Raw genomic sequence first — 23,688 nt, 5'->3', positions numbered from 1 at the left:
TGGGTGTCCCATATACAGACTATTACACATACAGGTTAATTAGTAACCTTTTAGCGTATGACAACCAATGTTTTTTCTTTTAAACTCTAGGCGTTTAGACGACAGGACTAATCGCAAACAAGTCGTAATTTGCTTCGGAATATATACAGTAAACGACAAGTGTTCACAGTAAAAGACTTGCGAATGATTAACAGTGATTTTGAGGTCAGCTCAAAAGATGCGATCAACAGCATACAGATTAATTTTTTTTGTAGTTTGATCGCTGCCGCGTTTACACCAGAACTGTCGGCAGACTCCAGACCTGAGCTGAACGTCCTGTCTATGTTCAGTACATAGATTCTGGTATGCAGACTCCAGACCTGAGTAAACAGACTGGCTTTGACCATTCCGGACCAGGGCGTCCCGTCCACAGACTCCGGACCAGGGCGTCCCGTCCACACACCCCGGACCAGGGCGTCCCGTCAACACACCCCGGACCAGGGTGTCCCGTCCACACACCCCGGATCAGGGCGTCCCGTCCACACACCCCGGACCAGGGCGTCCCGTCCACAGACCCCGGACCAGGGCGTCCCGTCCACACACCCCGGACCAGGGAGTCCCGTCCACACACCCCGGACCAGGGCGTCCCGTCCACACACCCCGGACCAGGGCGTCCCGTCCACACACCCCGGACCAGGGCGTCCCGTCCACACACCCCGGACCAGGGCGTCCCGTCCACACACCCCGGACCAGGGCGTCCCGTCAACACACCCCGGACCAGGGCGTCCCGTCAACACACCCCGGACCAGGGCGTCCCGTCAACACACCCCGGACCAGGGCGTCCCGTCAACACACCCCGGACCAGGGCGTCCCGTCCACACACCCCGGACCAGGGCGTCCCGTCCACACACCCCGGACCAGGGCGTCCCGTCCAATGACCCCGGACCAGGGCGTCCCGTCCACAGACCCCGGACCAGGCCGTCCTATCCACAGACTGCGCCCCTTATATACAGATTCTAGACATAGTCCATTTCCCTGTATAGAACCAAGACCAGTACCACCCTGTATACAGAACCCAGACTAGATTCTTATTATAGATGTAACCTGTATGATAGATGTGTAATAAGAAACTCAGATCTCGAATAACACGGAGATTTTAAGATTAATGGAGCACTGGAACATGGACACTAGAAAGTGAAGATGTATAGAGTGTACACATAAGGCGCTGTAGAAAGTTTTTGTAATGTGCGCTACCTTGTTCTAGGCTGCAGCTTTATTGGTTCCAAGTAGGAGGAGAAGTTGGCTACTTCCTCCATCAATTATATCACTTTTGGATGACACATCCCTGATGGACAATCATCTGGTCACTAATATCCGATGGTTAGGCTCAGCATGGCGGATTTAACTACAGTAAGTAGGCCTCTTTGACGTCAGCCATTGAGGATGGATGACAAGTGACATCACTGGAGTGTGCGGCTGTAATCTTCGGGGCCCAGCAGACTTGTCATGTAGTAAATGAGAGTGATTTTGTGCTGGTGACGAGCTGTGAATAATTCCTGGTTGATTATCCTGTGGAAAGGTTATCTCTGCCTTCAGAGCTGGTCCGGGGAGGGGGTCGCAGAGCAAAGGTTCTTATCTCTTCTTCAGGTCCACACCGCCTCCATATAAGAGGGTGTCCGACAGCCCTGGAGATGTTCTCATTCACTCCTGACACCTGTCGCTGCTGTCCAGGGACCCCATAGCACAATGCAGCGACCAGCACCAGCTCTCCTTACACTTCTCTGGCTGCTGGCCTTGCATGGCAGTGCCCATGGCAGCGTCAGAGTGCCCACCATCGGGGTAAAGCTGTGTGGGAGAGAATTCATACGGGCTGTCATCTTTACATGTGGAGGGTCCCGATGGAGGCGAAATGAGGCCATGCAAACAGGTGGGTAGAATACATCCTTATACATTGTTGGCATATGTATGTTAATAGTGTATTGTCCTCTTAGTATCACACATGATCAGCTTAGATACATGACATTAGGATACCATAACATACTAAACAGATCATAAGAAGGTATCAGACACAATGAGCTTCGATACACAAGATCAGAAGATCATAACATATTGGACAGGTTGGGTACTTCATATCAAAAGACGGTATCACACATGATCGGCTTAGATACACCAGATCTAGAAAACTGTAACATACTGAACAAGTTAGGTAAAAGTTAGATAAAAAGACAGCATCACATGTGATGGGCTTCGATACACTGGATGAAAAAGACGTAGCATATTGGACAAGTTAAGTACTTCAGATCAAAAGATGGTATCACACATGATTGGCTTAGGTACATTAGATCAAAAGACTGTAACATACTGAACTGGTTAGGTACACCAGATAAAAATACTGTATCACATGTGATGGGCTTCGATACAGCAGATACAGAAGACTAGAATATTGGGTAAGTTGGGTACTTCAGCAGATCAAAAGACAGTATCACACAAGATACGCTTAGATACACCAGATCAGATGGTTGTAACTTGCTGGGCAGGCTTAGATACACCGGATCAGAACACAGTAACACACTGAACAAACTTAGATACAGTATTTTAGGGCTGGATACACCACATGAGAAGATACCGTTAGATACTCTGGTCAGGAAACGGTATCACATGGGATAGGCTTAAATACAGTATCACAAGGGATAGCCTTAGATACACTAGTAGAACTGTGCACTGTCCCAGGATATTACTGTAATAATCCAACCATGACGTGTACATGGAATGTCCTGCCGCATTTCAAAAACATCCGCTTCCTTTAAAATTAGCCCCATTGTGTATGTGTGAGATAGGGAAATTACAGCGTGATCCCCATCAGAGGCAAGAAATGATGGGAGTACCTCTATACAGTGCCGAACAACATGTCCACCCTGTGTAAGCTAAAGGAAGAATAGGATATCCTTGTAGACTGCATCACACATGATAAGCTTAGATACAGTAGATAAGCCGCATTATATGATGGGAGATGTAGTTCATGTAATGTTGTTCTTGTATGTAGCTTCGTTTCTAGTTCATGATCGAGCGACTTCTACCAAAGTTGCATAAAGTTTTCTCCCAAGCCCAGAGTCTATAGCTCAGTCTCACCGATACGAAAACGGAATAACATCTAGGCATGGCGGGTGCAAAGTCCTGAATTCTTATATTATACTTCCAGTCATAAAACCAAGATATCGCCAAAAGGAGACGTGATGTAGACAGACCTTAAAGGGGTTATCCAGGTTTACAAAACATGGACACTTTCTTCCAGAAACAGCGCCACTTTCGTCCTCAGTATGTGTTTGGTATTGCAGTTCAGTTCCATTATAGTGAATGGAGCAGATCTGTAATACCACACACAACCAAAGGCACGGGTGGCGCTGTTGTTGCAAGAAAGTAGCTGTATTTTTCTAATCCTGGACTACCCTTTAACTATAATGTCCTGAGAGGACAGGAAACCTTCATATATAATGGTCACAATGGCCCAGGTTGTTCTATATATTTTTCACGCTTGTACATAGACGTTACAGTATGGAGCTTGCCTCCCTACATCTCAGTCCCCATTTATTGCATCTGCTTCCATATACAGAGAACGGTGGTCTCCGACCTGTACCGCTCCCGCAAAACTACAATGCTGGGAGTTGTACTTCTGCCACTTGTAAAGCCACGGGTTCAGTACACTATGGGTTTGTCCTAAAAGCTTGCAGCATAATTTATAGAATTTCCACCGCTACTATTTTATCTTTTCTATCGATTTATTTTGCATGTTCTGCTGTAATGTAGACGAGGTGGAGGCAGCAGTCAGTTCCTTCCCTTTTATGTGGGTTATTAACCACTTGCTGTCCGCTCTGCTGTTACTTCTATAAGAGCTCAAACCTCAAGATGTGCTAGCGCGGTAATTCAGTTATTATTCAGTAGCTATTTCCTGCAGGTCTGACCTGGTCCTCATGTAGCCCCATGGTGAGACTATTACTCCCGTCATGTTCTCATGCCCACTGATGCCCCATTATGGCTAATATGGGGGGGTTGTTCAAGGCTCTGAGCTTGTTCTAGGCTCATTATGGTAGCTGTCACATCAAGCCTTCCAGCCTAGCTCCCAAGCCAAGAAGGGACCAGTAGACCAACTAAAGTTTGGACTTAAAGGGATATTCCGAGAAAAACTAACTTGTAGAGATGAGCAAACCGGGTTTGAGTCGATTCAAACCCGAAAGTTCGGTATTTGATTAGCTGGGGCTGCTGAACTTGGATAAAGCTCTAAGGTTGTCTGAAAAATGTGGATACAGCCAATGACTATATCCATGTTTTCCACATAGCCTTAGGGCTTTATCCAACTTCAGCAGCCACCGCTAATCAAATGCCGAAAGTTCGGGTTCGGATCGACTCGAGCATGCTCCAGGTTCACTCATCTCTACTAACTTGTCCTCTATCCACAGGATAGGGGACAAGTAAGAGATCGCTGGGGGTATGGAGCCATCTCTATATCGGCCCCTGGATTCTTGGTTTTGAATAGAACCACGAGTACGGCATATGCGGCTCTATTCACTTCTATGGAGTTGCAAGAAAGAGCCGAGTGCTGTAGTTGTCTCTCTCCGGCTCCATAGAGAATAAATAGAACCTTAGGTCACATGACGTACCCAGGGCTCTATTCAAAACCAAGGAGCCGCGGGCCGATATGGAGATGGCTCCATACCCCTGGTGATCTCTTACGTGTCCCCTATCCTGTGGATAGAGGACAAGTTAGTTTTTCTTGTAATACCTCTTTAAGGGTTGAGTCATCCTCTGGGGGCTGCCGCCATCCTTCGCAAATGATTCATTGTTCAATGAGGTTTTAAAACCCAAAGTCTGATTACTGTTGGCGTAGTTGTATGGCTATGACACCATACCTAGTTACTGTATATTATAGAAACGCCCAATGAATAGTGTAGACTTGTTTGAGTTTGGCAACGTTCTCCGATTGCTCAGCATCTGACTTCCAGTGTGTGGAGACGTTGGATGGAGCCCTAGGGCTGCCAGGAAAACATGGATACAGCCCATGGTCTATGGCTGTATCCATATTTTCCAGGACTCCCTAGGGCGCCAACCAACGTCTCCACACACCGGAAGACAAACAGTTTGACAGGTCCACTCAACACGACCAATGAAACAATTGCTCCACCATTTTGGGGTGTGCACTGTCCTAATCTCTGCGATTTCATGAATATGGGCCTGAATATATATGTCGGTACCATATGGCTCAGTTACTTGGGCACTATATTGTATGGTCCAGGGAAGGATTCAATTATGGTCGATTTTCCCACCATTTATTACTGTTTTACTATTTTGTGACCTATTTTATATTTCGATCCTTCCTGGTAGAGGTTGAGACAAGGATTAGTCCATGTATGCCCCCTCTCACTGTAAAGACCACCCCCACCTGGGGGTGCTTTGGCCCAGGCGTTACCCTTAGCATGGTTTTATGTGGGAGGAAGTCATAGTATTCAGAGGAAACCACGTCAGCATGAGAACTAGATCTCCATAAACCATCAGAAGACTGGGTATATTCCCCACTGCTGTTGTTCGTAGGCTGATTCTAGATCAGAGACCAGATATGTTACCTCTTCTCTCCTTCCCAGAGCCGTGACTGCATTGACATTGCTTGTTTCCGCTATCTATATAGATCCGCTATCTTATATAGTAATGCCTTATTTGTTGTTGTTTTTGTTAAGGTGACCCCACAGATCTTTTCGGGAACCTGGGACCGACTGACATAGATTCAGATGAAGAAGAAGTATTTAGCGAATGGGCTACCAATCCACGACCCCACAATAGTGAAATCATGGACTACGGATCTCCTCAAGCCTGGAGAGACCCCACAGCAAACAGGCACGGAGCATCGGAGGACTCTGTAAGGGCGGTGGAAAGGAGAGGAAGGGAGGCAGTGCTGGGCCTGTCCAACACATGCTGCAAATGGGGATGTAGTAAAAGTCAGATTAGTTCCCTTTGCTGAGACTGAACATTGTTCCCTATCCTGAAGACCCTGCGGATTATAGAGGGCGGGATCGCATGTCACATAATGGACATGTGTGTACAGAGTGTATGATCAATGTACTGTTCTGAGCCCCTAGCGGGCCATGTACAATCACGTGTGCCATATACTGGTGTGTTACTTATTTGTATATTATTCCACTACATACAGAGCTGTGAAAACTATAAGCTATTTTACCACACAGATAAAAACAATAAAAATTGAGACGTGTTCGCGAAGCATTTGACTGTGTCTATCCAATAAAATTATATGTCATGAGTACGAATTTTCGAGATATGAGGAGCATTGTGATGGGCCCACTTTTCAATATCTACAGAGCAGGTGTTCACCATGTGTACGCTGGGAGGAGTATATACGGTGAGCCCCTGCACTCGTGGGTTGCTGCTGCACTTTTTGTTTTTTTGTCTGTACTTAAGCCACAAGCAGCGTGCAACCTGCAGTGTGAATAGAGTCATAGGTGTGCTGCCAAATTTTCCTTTTTTTCTGTTGAATGGGGGGGGGGGGGGGCTACCTTCTGTTGGCCTGCACTCCACCCATGTCCCAAGGGTGCTATAAAATAGATCATTTGGTTCCTATCTGCCCAGTTGTAGGTTTATTAAAGCCCAGGAGAGGCCATTGCTAGTGTGAAAATGCTAGAGTAGGGACCATGTCTCTGAGGACACCCTAACGGTGACATGGTCCACTCTGATCAAATAGTTTGCTAAGATCCTCACTTTTTTATATCTACAGAGCAGGTGTTTATCGTGTGTACACTGGGAGGAGTATATACGGTAATCCCTTGCACCTGTGGGTTGCTGCTGCACTTTTTTTTTTTTTTGTCTATGGAAAGCTATGGTACATGACAAAGAAGAGACAGCTTAGAGAGAGATGAGAGAATCTACAGTGGAAGGATGCCCTGGTCCCTAAACCACCTTGGGGGCTCCCCCACCCACATCAGCAAAGGTTATAATATCTATCTGATCTATTTTCTGGTTACATAGAAAAAATAGAATACTGCTGTCCGAAAAAGCCCCCCTGGGCCATCCGTCCTTATATTATTTGCCTTATTATCTTAGGCTAGAGATATGTTTTATCCCAGGCAGATTTACATTCAATTTCTATAGATTTACCAACCACATCTGCTGGAAGTTTGTTTCAAGCATCTACTACTCTTTCAGTAAAATTGCAGTAACCTGGGGTTGCTAGGTGTTGGGATTAGCAGTGGGCTAGGTGTTAGGGGTACCGACCCGGCACTTGTCACAGTGGCCAGGAGTGATATTGTCTACCCCCGAGTATACTAATACAGGACTTTTTAGGTAGAACAGGTGTAGGTGTATAGCTGAGTAACCACAGAGCCCAAAGTCTTAAACAAGTTAACAGCTTTAGTGACCAACTCTTCAGTGCAATGCATAGACATAGGGGGAGATTTATCAAACTGGTGTAAAGTGGAATTGTCTTAGTTACCCCTAGCAACCAATCAGATTCCACCTTTCATTTTTCAAAGAATCTGTGAGGAATGAAAAGTGCAATCTGATTGGTTGCTAGGGGCAACTTAGGGTGCTATTACACAGAACGATAATTGGCCGAATCGGCCCGATTCGGCCAATTATCGCTCCGTGTAATAAAGATAACGATCAGCCGATGATCGTTGTCATCGGCTGATCATTGATATAGGTTAGAACCTATAATTGTCGGGCAACTGACGATATACATTACCTATCAACGCTCCAGGGCTGCTGCTGCGGTTGGCTTCTCCCCGGGTCCCACGCGCTCTAGCTTCAGAGACAGGCCACTCAGCCAATCACAGGCCGCGGCGGTCCCGGCCTGTGAAGAAGCAGACCGCAGCAGGTAATGTATACCATCTAAGCAAGGACTGCAAGGACATCGGTAACGATGTCCTTGCAGCCCTTGTTAAATGACTATCGGCTGTGTAATAGGCCCAGTAAACGAGCGCCGATCTAGCAAATCGGTGCTCGTTTACAGTTGTTATCGAACCCCTATTGGCCCGTCTAATAGTACCCTTAGACTGGGTACTTGAGGTTAATAGGGTAAATAAAGCAGCTTCTGTGTACTTTGGCTTGGTTTAGGGAGTTAGGTTGAAGTGTATTAAATTGACTTGTAGAAGGCTAAGGGGCTGCCGAGGGTCCTTGTCTAATTAGTGGCAGTACTCTGTTGGGGCAACTTAACTTAGTAAAAATATCTTGATAGAAGAACTCGTACTCATGGTTTAGAAAGATACCACCTCTTGCCGAATAGATCACTGAGTACCATTTCTGGTAGCATGAGCCCTGAGGGTTGCACAACTGGGTGTGCAACCCAGTTGCACAGTACTCCATCTCAAGGTTCTCTGAGATGGAGTACTTCAGCTTGGTTGCACTTTGCTCCACTGCAGACAAACCCACAACTTCTCTGGAACGTCCTGACTTGGTAAGGATTGTTAACCCTGGTGTAAACAAGGTATTTCCCTATGAGGTAGTTACCCCACGTTTAGCTTTAATACTGCATAATTCTCTTGTGATACTATTTAGGAAGAATATATAGTAGCATGAAGTCCCTGTCAGGAGACCTGGCCTCTAGGCCAGGCCCTGGAGTAAGAACTCTGTACCCCTTCCCAAGGACCTTCAGGGAGCTATTATAGTAGTGGATGGGACTTGCCTCCCATTGGTGGGGAAGCTTCTGGAAAAAGCTAAACCTACGTGTTTGATAGGTGCAAGTGTGTGTAGCTAGTTAGAAGCTTATTTTCCTGTCAATTATCCTGTAGAGTCCACTGACAGGCAGAAAGCCTTCACCATCCAAGTCCCGGACCAATGTAATTTAAACTTGAACACTGTTGGTTACATTTCTCTAAATGAGGCAAAAGCATAATGGTTACATTCATACTTGGTGGCTCTGTTGCTTGATTGTTTCCAATAATACATCAATAGAAGAATAACAATGTTCAGTATTGGTTTTGAGGTCCCTGTTAGCTTCAATAGAGCCTCTTCTATGTCTGCGTTACTTGACACAGGTCCACACTTTTCTCTTTCGTCCTCCTTTTTATATACCATTATGGATCTCTGTTCTTAAGGCCTGCTGCCCTTAAAGAAGCCGCCCAGTTAACTATTCCTCTCAGGGTCAAGATCAAGGTGTCTCGGTCAGCTCTCCCTCCCTACACTAACTACCACTGTGAATATTGCTGCCTAACTTAATTCAGATGAAATGGAGTAGAAAAGAGACAGAGAAGTAATGAGAGACAGTGAGCAGCAATGAGAGAAACAGAATGAGAGACAGCCAGCCTGGCGGTGACAGCTACAGGCAGCAGTTATCACACAGTGACAGGAAAAAGTTACCAGGGTGGAGCACAACATGTGGCGTAATGAATATTAATGGAGGAGGTGGAGGGAGGGAAGGACACCAGCAACACTGAAGTTTCCACTGACAGAAGGAGGCTGATACCGAGAAGTACAGCTGGAGGGTCAGGCAGGGCTCATGTGGGATAATCAGCCATACTAACCCCCAGACACAGCGAAGGAGTAAGAGGAAGCGAGAGACGGAAGAGAGAAGAGGAGGAGGAAGAGAAAATAACTACAGATACAGCAATGGCAGGAAGAAGATGTACAGTATAGTCCCCTAATACAGGTAATATCCTCACCATAGAGTAACACCAGAGTAATAGGAGGAGACATAGGGAGGATATATGGAGTAATAGGAGGAGATATAGGGAGGTTATATGGAGTAATAGGAGGAGACATAGGGAGGATATATGGAGTAATAGGAGGAGATATAGGGGGATATATGGGGTAATAGGAGGAGATATAGGAGGTTATATGGAGTAATAGGAGGAGATATAGGGAGGATATATGGAGTAATAGGAGGAGATATAGGGAGGATATATGGAGTAATAGGAGGAGATATAGGGGAGGTTATATGGAGTAATAGGAGGAGATATAGGGAGGGTATACAGAGTAATAGGAGGAGATATAGGAGGATATATGGAGTAATAGGAGGAGATATAGGAGGTTATATGGAGTAATAGGAGGAGATATAGGGAGGATATATGGAGTAATAGGAGGAGATATAGGGGGGATATATGGAGTAATAGGAGGGATATAGGGAGGATATATGGAGTAATAGGAGGAGATATAGGGAGGATATATGGAGTAATAGGAGGAGATATAGGGAGGATATATGGAGTAATAGGAGGAGATATAGGGGGATATATGGAGTAATAGGAGGAGATATAGGGAGGATATATGGAGTAATAGGAGGAGATATAGGGGAGGATATATGGAGTAATAAGAGGAGATATAGGAGGTTATATGGAGTAATAGGAGGAGATATAGGGGAGGATATATGGAGTAATAGGAGGAGATATAGGAGGTTATATGGAGTAATAGGAGGAGATATAGGGAGGGTATACGGAGTAATAGGAGGAGATATAGGAGGATATATGGAGTAATAGGAGGAGATATAGGAGGTTATATGGAGTAATAGGAGGAGATATAGGGAGGATATATGGAGTAATAGGAGGAGATATAGGGAGGATATATGGAGTAATAGGAGGAGATATAGGAGGTTATATGGAGTAATAGGAGGAGATATAGGGGGATATATGGAGTAATAGGAGGAGATATAGGGAGGATATATGGAGTAATAGGAGATATAGGGAGGATATATGGAGTAATAGGGGGAGATATAGGGAGGATATATGGAGTAATAGGAGGAGATATAGGGGGATATATGGAGTAATAGGAGGAGATATAGGGAGGTATATGGAGTAATAGGAGGAGATATAAGGAGATATATGAAGTAATAGGAGGAGATATAGGGGAGGATATATGGAGTAATAGGAGGAGATATAGGAGGGATATATGGAGTAATAGGAGGAGATATAGGGGGATATATGGAGTAATAGGAGGAGATATAGGGAGGACATATGGAGTAATAGGAGGAGATATAGGGGTTATATGGAGTAATAGGAGGAGATATACGGAGGTTATATGGAGTAATAGAAGGAGATATAGGAGGTTATATGGAGTAATAGGAGGATATATAGGGGGGATATATGGAGTAATAGGAGGATATATAGGGGGGATATATGGAGTAATAGGAGGAGATATAGGGAGGATATATGGAGTAATAGGAGGAGATATAGGGGAGGATATATGGAGTAATAGGAGGAGATATACGGAGGTTATATGGAGTAATAGAAGGAGATATAGGAGGTTATATGGAGTAATAGGAGGATATATAGGGGGGATATATGGAGTAATAGGAGGAGATATAGGGAGGATATATGGAGTAATAGGAGTAGATATAGGGAGGATATATGGAGTAATAGGAGTAGATATAGGGGTATATGAAGTAATAGGAGGAGATATAGGGAGGATATATGGAGTAATAGGAGGAGATATAGGGGAGGGTATATGGAGTAATAGAAGGAGATATAGGGGGGGATATATGGAGTAATAGGAGGAGATATAGGGAGGATATATGGAGTAATAGGAGGAGATATAGGGAGGGTATATAGAGTAATAGGGGGAGATATAGGGAGGATATATGGAGTAATAGGAGGAGATATAGGGAGGTTATATGGAGTAATAGGAGGAGATATAGGGAGGGTATACGGAGTAATAGGAGGAGATATAGGAGGATATATGGAGTAATAGGAGGAGATATAGGGAGGTTATATGGAGTAATAGGAGGAGATATAGGGAGGATATATGGAGTAATAGGAGGAGATATAGGAGGATATATGGAGTAATAGGAGGAGATATAGGAGGATATATGGAGTAATAGGAGGAGATATAGGAGGTTATATGGAGTAATAGGAGGAGATATAGGGGGATATATGGAGTAATAGGAGGAGATATAGGAGGGTATATGGAGTAATAGGAGGAGATATAGGGAGGATATATGGAGTAATAGGAGATATAGGGAGGATATATGGAGTAATAGGGGGAGATATAGGGAGGATATATGGAGTAATAGGAGGAGATATAGGGGGGATATATGGAGTAATAGGAGGAGATATAGGGAGGTATATGGAGTAATAGGAGGAGATATAGGGAGATATATGGAGTAATAGGAGGAGATATAGGGGAGGATATATGGAGTAATAGGAGGAGATATAGGGAGGACATATGGAGTAATAGGAGGATATATAGGGAGGTTATATGGAGTAATAGGAGGAGATATAGGGGAGGATATATGGAGTAATAGGAGGAGATATAGGGGAGGTTATATGGAGTAATAGGAGGAGATATACGGAGGTTATATGGAGTAATAGAAGGAGATATAGGAGGTTATATGGAGTAATAGGAGGATATATAGGGGGGATATATGGAGTAATAGGAGGAGATATAGGGAGGATATATGGAGTAATAGGAGGAGATATAGGGGAGGATATATGGAGTAATAGGAGGAGATATACGGAGGTTATATGGAGTAATAGAAGGAGATATAGGAGGTTATATGGAGTAATAGGAGGATATATAGGGGAGGATATATGGAGTAATAGGAGGAGATAGGGGGGGTTATATGGAGTAATAGGAGGAGATATAGGGAGGATATATGAGTAATAGGAGGAGATATAGGGAGGATATATGGAGTAATAGGAGTAGATATAGGGAGGATATATGGAGTAATAGGAGTAGATATAGGGGTATTTGGAGTAATAGGAGGAGATATAGGGAGGATATATGGAGTAATAGGAGGAGATATAGGGGAGGGTATATGGAGTAATAGGAGATATAGGGAGGTTATATGGATTAATAGAAGGTGATATAGGGGGGGACATATGGAGTAATAGGAGGAGATATAGGGAGGATATATGGAGTAATAGGAGGAGATATAGGGAGGATATATGGAGTAATAGGGGGAGATATAGGGGAGGATATATGGAGTAATAGGAGCAGATATAGGGGTTATATGGAGTAATAGGAGGAGATATAGGGGGGATATATGGAGTAATAGGAGGAGATATAGGGAGGATATATGGAGTAATAGGAGGAGATATAGGGAGGATATATGGAGTAATAGGAGGAGATATAAAGGGGAGGATATATGGAGTAATAGGAGGAGATATAGGGAGGATATATGGAGTAATAGGAGGAGATATAGGGGTTATATGGAGTAATAGGAGGAGATATAGGGAGGTTATATGGAGTAATAGGAGGAGATATAGTGGGATATATGGAGTAATAGGAGGAGATATAGGGAGGATATATGGAGTAATAGGAGGAGATATAGGGAGGATATATGGAGTAATAGGAGGAGACATAGGGAGGATATATGGAGTAATAGGAGGAGATATAGGGGAGGATATATGGAGTAATAGGAGGAGATATAGGGGAGGTTATATGGAGTAATAGGAGGAGATATAGGGAGGATATATGGAGTAATAGGAGGAGATATAGGGGAGGATATATGGAGTAATAGGAGGAGATATAGGAGGTTATATGGAGTAATAGGAGGAGATATAGCGAGGATATATGGAGTAATAGGGAGGATATATAGAGTAATAGGAGGAGATATAGGGGGGATATATGGAGTAATAAAAGGAGATATAGGGGGGATATATATAAATATATATAAATGTTATAATGTGGTGTATTTCTCAGGGTGGAATGTCTCAGAAGTGTTGGGTCTCGGCCTTTCTTAGAGGACTCCTTGTTCTGAACCTCCATTACATTTATGGTGAGTATTTTTTCTTATACCTTCCACTAAAGTTTACATTAGGTGCTCGGACCCCCATCCCAGCCCCCCACTAACTTTACACTGCTCTTAGTAGTCGTCCTTCCTCATCTACTACCCCTAAGGACTGGAGTGAGCGCTAAGCGCAGCCTTCTCCAGGTTCTTTCTCACCATACAGATCTGAACACTCAGACCGCACTGATCACAACTTTTGACATATCTCCTTGAAATGTCAGAAGTTTTTTTTATAACGACACTTAAAAGCAAATGTATCACCGGGTACATTGCTTTGTGTTTTTTACATGAACAGACCCAGGACCGGCCTTAGGGTAGATGGCGCCATGTGCAAAACTTTTTTCCTGCGCCCCACCACCACACACACGCACTAAATCCTACAGCCTTCCACCCCTCCAGATGACATCCACCATCTACCATCCGACCCTCCAGCCATACAGACAACTATCCGATGCCCCCCCCTCTGAACAACAACTTCCAGCATTCTGGGAGCCACAGATTCTCAAGAGCAGGTGTCCAGGCATGCTGGGGGTTGTAGCTTCAGGCAATGCAAACAACTAACTGCCACCCCGCTTCCCCTCAGCCTCCACCGCCAGCCCCTCAGCTCAGCCCTGTAACCCCCCCAACATCCCCTCAGCTCAGCCCAGCCAACCACCCCCCACCACCAGCCCCTCAGCTCAGCCCAGCCAACCACCCCCCACCACCAGCCCCTCAGCTCAGCCAACCCCCCCACCAGCCCCTCAGCTCAGACCAGCCGACCACCCCCCACCACCAGCCCTTCAGGTCAGCCCAGCCAACCACCCCCCACCACCAGCCCCTCAGCTCAGTCCAGCCAACCACCCCCCACCACCAGCCCCTCAGGTCAGCCCAGCCAACCCCCCACCAGCCCCTCAGCTCAGCTCAGCCAACCCCCCCACCAGCCCCTCAGGTCAGCCCAGCCAACCACCCCCCACCACCAGCCCCTCAGGTCAGCCCAGCCAACCCCCCCACCAGCCCCTCAGCTCAGCCAACCCCCCCACCAGCCCCTCAGCTCAGCCAACCCCCCACCAGCCCCTTAGCTCAGCCAACCCCCCCACCAGCCCCTCAGCTCAACCAGCCTGCCAGCCAGCCCCACAGCTCCACAGCTCACACCAGTCTACCCCACGGACAACTACCTGAGTGCAGGGGAACACGATTTGCAGTGTGGGTGCCGGGTGACGTATCACATATCACGTATCGCAGGAGAGAGAGCAAACCTCTGCTGGAAATAGAAGTTTCTAAGTTAGATATGCACCCCATTCAAACCACTAGGGAAGGAGAGTAGGCAGCCAGTTATGGGGGCGCTCTGGCAGACAGACAGCACATCTAACTTATAAATTTTTATTTCTAAATCAAGTGTGCGGTTTGTCTGCCAGAGCGCCCCCTCTGCTGGCTGGGAGTGATGCGCCCTGTGCAACAGTCTATTATGGAGCACCACCTGGGCATGCCGGCCCCCATTGTAACTGTCTCCCCTCTCCTCTGTGATGCGACTAGGTTTCATCACACTGGGGGGTGGCGGGCTGGCCCCCAGTGCTTCATGCTTCATCTGGTGCTTGGTAATAGACTGCCACTGTGCATAGGAACCAGGTGTCAGTCCAAAAGGCGGCACCAAGCAATGTGCCTAGTGGTACATTCGCTTTAAAGTATTTAGGCACAAAAAAAAAAGTCAAAATGAAAAATTACTATTGTGCACAGTGCTAGACAATAAGACTAAGGGCCCTATTCCACCGGACGTTTATCAGTCAGATTATCGTTAAATCGTTCGAATATAAACGATAATCGTTCGGTTGAAATGCAATTAATGATTAACGACCGAACGAGAAATCGTTGATCGCTTTATAAGACCTGGACCTATTTTTATCGTTGCTCGTTCGCAAAACGTTGGCAAATCGTTTTCATTGAATAAGACATCGTTCGGTCGTTCGCAGTAGATACGAACACAATAGCGAAGAAATAGCGAAGAAAAAACGATCACAAATACGATCATATGTAACGATTATCGTTCCATGGAAATGAGTGAACGTCTTCAGGTCTTTCGCAATAGCAGTCGTTTGAGATTGTTAATCGTTATCGATTATGCGAACGATAATCGTCCGGTGGAATAGGGCCCTTAGGAAGGTTGTTTATCCCATACTATGAACGCCACTTTAGTGCTCCAATAGTTACATAGTGGGGGGCTGAAGCTTCATAAAAAGCCTGAACTGCTACACAATGGAGCCATAATTTCTTTAGCAACAAATCCAGGTTCTGTTTGGGATCCGATTATTGGATCCAGTTGGGGTATGAGGCCTTGTGGCGAGCTTTTCAATTCTACCTGTTTTGTGTAGCAGCAAACACCCCCGTTGGCGTGATGATGTGTAGAACACACTGCCCCCTGCTGGTGTAATGATGTGTGGAAGACACGCTGCCCCCTGCTGGTGTGATGATGTGGAGAATACACTGCCCCCTGCTGGTGTGATGATGTGGAGAATACACTGCCCCTTGCTGGTGAGATAATGTGTAGAACACACTGCCCCCTGCTGGTTTAATGATGTGTGGAAGACACGCTGCCCCCCTGCTGGTGTGATTATGTGGAGAATACACTGCCCCTTACTGGTGTGATGATCTAGAGGAAACACTGCCCACTGCTGGTGTGATGATGTGTAGAACACACTGCTCCCTGCTGGTGTGATGATGTGTAGAACACACTGCCCCCTGCTGGTTTAATGATGTGTGGAGGACACGCTGCCCCCCTGCTGGTGTGATTATGTGGAGAATACACTGCCCCTTACTGGAGTGATGATCTAGAGCAGTGCTTCTCAAACTATTTCTACTGGAGCCTCACCCAACAGACCAAGGCAATGCCTGGGCCTCACCAGACTGACCAAGAGGATGCCGGGCCTCACCTCATCTGTGGTGGAAGTCCATTTAAAAGCTCAAAATAATGCTAGGACTACCTTTCATCCATCTCCCAAGCTCTATATACTAATAAAGCAAGTACAAAATCAATTAATAATGTTGCTAAAATAAAATGGAGATTTTAGAGGACTGTGCAGATCATAGTTAGTTTTGTAAAAAAACTGGCTCCTTAGCTGGGCCTCACCAACAACTAGGGGGCGCCTCACTGGTGAGGCCGGCCTCACAGTTTGAGAAGCACTGATCTAGAGGAAACACTGCTCCCTGCTGGATTGATGATGTGTAGAACACACTGCCCCCTGCTGGTGTGATGATGTGGAAGACACATTGCAACTGCTGGTGTGATGGTGTGTGGAGGAAACACTGCCCCCTGCTGGTATGATGATGTGGAGGACACATCACTGGCATAATTGTACACTCTCTGAATACTGTAGCTCTTTTGTGTGAGGTGAACCATCAGGTGTTAAAATCCAACATTCCCAATTATTCTCTCTCACAGCATCTACCATCAGACAACAGTTGGCATGCTGGGTTTCAGGGTGCCCATTCCTTTTGTTCTCAGAAAGATAAGCTGCCTGAGGTGTCTGGCAGCAGCTTTGTCCCATCTCTCCAGAAAATACATGTGTATGGTGGGGACAGGGGTATGGTTAGGATAAAGTTCTGTCTAAACTGGTGCCGAGTGTTGGGGCATGCCCTGTAGAGTAGGCCGGACAGCCGCTCTCCTGACTCTACGTATATGTTTGCCCATTTTCTTTGCTTTCCCCACGTCACTCTGAATTGCAGCATATAAAAAAGATAAACTACAGCCAAATGCTTGGAAATAAAGTGATATCAATGTAAAATAAAGATAAATAAACCAAAAAGGCTATCTAGTCCCTACAGGCTGTGTATGGGTGGATCATGCCAGGGGGCATCGGGGTGCCGGGGATCTGACTCCTGGGTGCCAGGAAATGCCCATAGCCTGCTACGTTTTGATTAAGTAAATAAGTAATAAAAAAAAAACAAAAAAAAAATTATAATATCTCTTCCAACATCTCTTCCTTTTTCTTAAAGGGGTTATCCAGCGCTACAAAAACATGGCCGCTTTTCCCCCTCTCTTGTCTCCAGATTGGGTGGGGTTTCAAACTCAGTTCCATTGAAGTAAATAGAGCTTAATTGCAAACCACACCTGAACTGGAGACAAGAGAAGGGGAAAAGTGTCCATGTTTTTGTAGCGCTGGATAACCCCTTTAACCCCTTAAGAAACAGGCTAATATTCGTTTTTGTGTTTTCGTTTTTTCCTCCTTGTGTATAAAAGGCCATAGCACTTGCATTTTTACACCTAGAGACCCACACGAGCCCTTATTTTTTGCGTCACTAATTGTACTTTGCAATGATAGGCTGATTTTTTGCATAAAATTGGCTGCAAAACTAGAAAAAAATGATATGCGCGGTAAAATTGAAAAAAAAAAACGCAGTTCTTTTTCTTTGGGAAGGCTTCGTTTTTACGCCGTGTGTCCTATGGAAAAACTGACTTGTTATATATGTTCCTCAAAACGGTATGATTAAAACAATATGTAACATATATAACTTTTATATTAATTGATGGCTCGTAAAAAATTAAAACCTTTTACAGAAAATAAACATTCCTTAAAATCGCTCTATTCCCAGGCTTATAGCGCTTTTAACCTTTGGTCTATGGGTCTGTGTGAGGTGTCATTTTCTGCGCCATGATGTGTTCTTTCTATCGGTACCTTGATTACGCATATACGACTTTTTGATCGCTTTTTAGTACAATTGTTCTGGATTCGATGCGACCAAAAACGCGCACGTTTGCACTTTGGAATTTTTTTGCGCTTACGCCGTTTACCGTGAGGGATCATGAATTAAATAAATTAATATTTTGGGCGATTACGATGTTTGTTTATTTTTATTTACAAAATAGGAAAAGGGGGAGTGATATGGACTTTTATTAGGGGAGGGGATTATTTATTAATAAAAACACTTTATTCTTTTTTTACAAACAGTAATTAGAAGCCCCCTGGGGGACTTCTATATACACAGCACTGATCCCCCTGGGGGACTTCTATATACACAGCACTGATCCCCCTGGGGGACTTCTATATACACAGCACTGATCCCCCTGGGGGACTTCTATATACACAGCACTGATCCCCCTGGGGGACTTCTATATACACAGCACTGATCCCCCTGGCGGACTTCTATATACACAGCACTGATCCCCCTGGGAGACTTCTATATACACAGCACTGATCTCCAATTGAGATCAATGCTCTGTATATAACAGAGCACCGATCCATTAGATCTGCTGCAGACCATCTACCATCTATAGATTGCTGAGCGGGGATCAGCGTCATTCCGACGCTGAGCCCCAGCCGGCTCATAACAACGGGTCTACCCTCCGGTGGGGGGGGGGGGAGAGATCCCCCACTAGACACCAGGGACAGGGGCCACATACAGTATTCAAATGCAGTCATTAAGGGGTTAATGAAATGGTCAAACAACTTTCCCCTATTTAGTAGCCTGTGATTCCTAAAAAATTTGCAAACCACTTCACTTACTAAAAATGACTCATTAACCCCCCAAAAGTAGCTCTAATGTCTTAGCCACTAGGGGGTCTCACTTCTCTGCAATCTGCTGCCCATGGTCTGTTGTTAGGGGAAATCTGATTCTAATAACAGACACAGCAAGACAGAACACATAAAGTAGGGGTGGGGCATAGAATTTGCTTTGGGGAGGATTTGCTTTAGGGGAGAGTGAAAGAAAACCTGGGTTGTATACCTGCAAAATGAACCAATCTACTGCAGAAGATGATTCACACTGTTCCTTAAAGGTAAATCAGGGCTTCCCTCTTATCTCTCACCACCCACATAAAGCTTAGAGCTCCTTTCCCTTTAGTAGTGTACCCCTCAAGGATTGAAGGTCTTGAAGTGGGGTACAGGGGGTACATCTGAAAGTTTTCTTGTACCAATAAGCAGGTAGACAGTCATCTCTGTAATATACAGGGAATTGGCCGTTAATCGATAGGCAGAGTTCTATATACTAACCCCTAGTCTGGAGTAAGTATATACCATGTCATGTGACTGAGTTATTATAGACATGCCATATGTTACTATGGAAGGTGATGTATCTGTTCACAGAAGGGTGAGAGGAGTCAGAGAGGAGTACGGGCAGTGAGAAACTAGAAACTGATCACGGATTTCTAAGAGTTATTACACAACTAATAAAGGCTGTATCCGCCATGGTTACGGAGACAATATAAACACTAAATATTACACTTGATAAAGCACGTGTCCAATGGGGAAGGAAGTGAGACATAAAGAGAACCGATGCTTTACAGCAGCCACTTCGATAGAGGAAACCTTAGTCTAAGAGCAAGTAATTGACTTTTATGGAGAATGTAGTGGGCATGCTCTGTGACCTGTGAAAAGAAAAGGGATGGTATCCTGTGTTTGTCACCCATTGACTTCAATAGAAAAATGTAGTGGGCATGCTCTGTGACGTGTGATAGTCACTGTATGGGGAAAGGGAGTAGGTACTATGGATATTTGAAGAGGGTCAAACCCCGTCTGGAGGTTCAATTGTGAAAATAATTCTAATAGGGGTTTGGAGAAGCGCCCCATAGGCGGCCTACAGGTCTGCCATCTAGAAAGACGCTTACTGAAAATATATTAACACTAAAATATCTTAGGTAGGAGCAACCACGATGGCCACCTGCCATGTATGCCCACTACATCCAAACATATTCATAGGCAAAATTCACAGACAAATATGGAGTTCAAAATGGCCGCCTTATTGACATGTAAGGTTAGTTTCCGTGGTGGAACATGTACTGTTTACAGATTTATTGTTTGCATGAATCCTCATTTGTGGTTAGTAAATGTGAGAGATGAAAGTGCAGTGCCCTTTAAGAGGGGAGGGAGTTACTGAAAGTGATGGCGTACAGGGCTCAAAGCCTGGAATATATATATATATATATATATATATATATATATATATATATATATATATACACACTGAACAGGAAGAATCAATTCAGAAAACAATTCATGAAACAACCGCAATCTTATAAAAGGTGCCGACACATATACAGTAGTACATGTATTATAATAGTTATGTCTTGCACATAGGAGCTGTATTATAGTAGTTATATTCTTGTATATAGGAGCAGTATTATAGTAGTTATATTCTTGTATATAGGAGCAGTATTATAGTAGTTATATTCTTGTATATAGGAGCAGTATTATTGTAGTTATATTCTTATATATAGGGGCAGTATTATAGTAGGTATATTCTTATATATAGGGGGCAGTATTATAGTAGTTATATTCCTGTATATAGGGGCAGTATTATAGTAGTTATATTCTTGTATATAGGGGCAGTATTATAGTAGGTATATTCTTATATATAGGGGGCAGTATTATAGTAGTTATATTCTTGCATATAGGAGCAGTATTATATTAGCTATATACGAACTGGAGAGAATGGAACGGCTGCACATCCCATCTATGGCTGATACTAATGACGCTAGGCCTATATTAAAAATCAACACCAGAGTGTCTGTATATAAATTGATCAAGCCATATTGCCCCGTGTACCACCGCGCAGGTCCTCTGGTCCACACGGGTCCCTACGCTAACTCCACACCGTGTCGGTCAGCGACCGCCAACCCCGCAAAGCGTGCACATGCAGGGAAGGGAGGCCATGGAACGGCCCTGCAACCCCAATGTCACAGGACCAGACCCAAAAAGCCCCACCAAAACCCAGCCAGCACCACCGGCGGGGAAGGCTGCCCCCAAACGACACAAGTATGGATATGGTATTACACTTACCATTGCTGCTCTCACAGAAGGGGGAAGACATAGGGTCCAGACATGTGAGCACAGACATATCCTGCTAATTTTGGTCATGTGGGTCTTATAAAGGAGTGCTAGCTGTTCAGAGAGGGAGAACTGTAAAACACGAACTGGAGAGAATGGAACCGCTGCACATCCCATCTATGGCTGATACTAATGCCGCTAGGCCTATATTAAAAATCAACACCAGAGTGTCTGTATATGAATTGATCAAGACATATTGCCCCGTGTACCACCGCGCAGGTCCTCTGGTCCACACGGGTCTCTACGCTAACTCCACACCGTGTCGGTCAGCGACCGCCAACCCCGCAAAGCGTGCACGTGCAGGGAAGGGAGGCCATGGAACGGCCCTGCAACCCCAATGTCACAGGACCAGACCCAAAAAGCCCCACCAAAACCCAGCCAGCACCACCGGCGGGGAAGGCTGCCCCCAAACGACACAAGTATGGATATGGTATTACACTTACCATTGCTGCTCATTTTGCAGGGCCATTCCGTGGCCCCCCTTCTCTGCTTGCGCACGTCTTGCGAGGATTGTGGTCGCTGACCGGCACAGTGATGTTTTTTGGTTAGGGACTCATGTGTATCAGAAGACCTGCACGTGGTACATGAGGCAATATGGTTTGGCCAAATTATATACTAACTTCTGATGTTGGTTTTAAATGTAGCTGAACAAGCTTTCGTGTCAGCCATGGGTGCGATGTGCAGCCATTTCTGTCTTTTTGGCTTGTGGTTATATTAGTTATATTCTTGTATATAGAGAGCAGTATTATAGCAGTTATATTCTTGTATATAGGGGGCAGTATTATAGTAGTTATATTCTTATATATAGGAGCAGTATTATAGTAGTTATATTCTTGTATATAGGAGCAGTATTATAGTAGTTATATTCTTGTATATAGGAGCAGTATTATAGTAGGTATATTCTTGTATATAGGAGCAGTATTATAGTAGTTATATTCTTGTATATAGGAGCAGTATTATAGTAGTTATATTCTTGTATATAGGGGCAGTATTATAGTAGTTATATTCTTGTTTATAGGGGCAGTATTATAGTAGGTATATTCTTTTATATAGGGGGCAGTATTATAGTAGTTATATTCTTGTATATAGGGGCAGTATTATAGTAGGTATATTCTTATATATAGGGGCAGTATTGTAGTAGTTATATTCTTTCATATAGGAGCAGTATTATAGTAGTTATACGAACTGGAGAGAATGGAACGGCTGCACATCCCATCTATGGCTGATACTAATGCCGCTAGGCCTATATTAAAAATCAACACCAGAGTGTCTGTATATGAATTGATCAAGCCATATTGCCCCGTGTACCACCGCGCAGGTCCTCTGGTCCACACGGGTCCCTACGCTAACTCCACACCGTGTCGGTCAGCGACCGCCAACCCCGCAAAGCGTGCACATGCAGGGAAGGGAGGCCATGGAACGGCCCTGCAACCCCAATGTCACAGGACCAGACCCAAAAAGCCCCACCAAAACCCGGCCAGCACCACCGGCGGGGAAGGCTGCCCCCAAACGACACAAGTATGGATATGGTATTACACTTACCATTGCTGCTCTCACAGAATGGGGAAGACATAGGGTCCAGACATGTGAGCACAGCCATAGGTGTGAGGTGCAGCACTCTGTTTCTTCCCTGAACCGCATTTTGTTTCTCTCTTTTCTCCGTGTTTTGCACTCCTCCTGGTGAGACCCACATGACCGCAATTAGCAGGAGACACCTGAGTGCACATGGTTTTAATCCCTCCTGTTTTTTCCCATTCTGTTTGCTGCAGCTATGGTGAGTGTAATACCTTATCCAGACTTGTGCTGTTTGGGGGCGACCTTCTCCGCCGGCGGTGCTGGCCGGGTTCTGGTGTGGTGTTTTTGGGTCTGGTCCTGTGGCATGGGGGTCGCAGGGCCGTCCCATGGCCCCCGTTCCCTGACTGTGCGTGCCTGCGGGGTTGGTGGCCACTGACTGGCACGGTGTGGACTTAGTGTAGGGACCCATGTGTATCAGATACCGGCACGAGGTACATGGGGCAGTATGGCTTGATCAATTCATACACAAAATTCTGATGTGTTTTTTATTTAGCCTAGCGGCACTAGTATCAGCCATAGGTGTGAGGTGCAGCACTCTGTTTCTTCCCTGAACCGCATTATAGTAGTTATATTCTTGTATATAGGGAGCAGTATTATATTAGTTATATCCCTGTATATAGGAGCAGT

The 23,688-nt window shown here is 45.0% G+C and overlaps 2 protein-coding genes across 2 annotated transcripts in view; both read left to right on the top strand.

Annotated features, from left to right (window-relative positions):
* Positions 1-1,596: 1,596 nt before the first annotated feature.
* RLN3 (relaxin 3) lies at positions 1,597-6,200 on the top strand. The gene is made up of 2 exons (XM_069978912.1): positions 1,597-1,906; positions 5,706-6,200. The coding sequence occupies exons 1-2, from the start codon at positions 1,726-1,728 to the stop codon at positions 5,984-5,986; spliced, it is 462 nt and encodes a 153-aa protein (XP_069835013.1). The 5' UTR covers positions 1,597-1,725; the 3' UTR covers positions 5,987-6,200.
* Positions 6,201-8,787: 2,587 nt separating this feature from the next.
* Positions 8,788-23,688, top strand: part of IL27RA (interleukin 27 receptor subunit alpha) — a 36,283-nt gene continuing 21,382 nt past the window's right edge. The window contains exons 1-2 of the mRNA XM_069978799.1: positions 8,788-9,622; positions 13,606-13,681. Coding sequence (XP_069834900.1) covers positions 13,612-13,681 — 70 coding nt within the window. The 5' untranslated portion in view covers positions 8,788-9,622; positions 13,606-13,611. The remainder of the gene's footprint in view (positions 9,623-13,605; positions 13,682-23,688) is intronic.

Source organism: Dendropsophus ebraccatus, chromosome 1 (genome assembly GCF_027789765.1).
Source record: "Dendropsophus ebraccatus isolate aDenEbr1 chromosome 1, aDenEbr1.pat, whole genome shotgun sequence".
Taxonomy (NCBI): domain Eukaryota; kingdom Metazoa; phylum Chordata; class Amphibia; order Anura; family Hylidae; genus Dendropsophus; species Dendropsophus ebraccatus.
The sequence above is the reverse complement of the archived record's forward strand: the minus strand, read 5'-3'. Positions and strand labels throughout refer to the sequence as shown.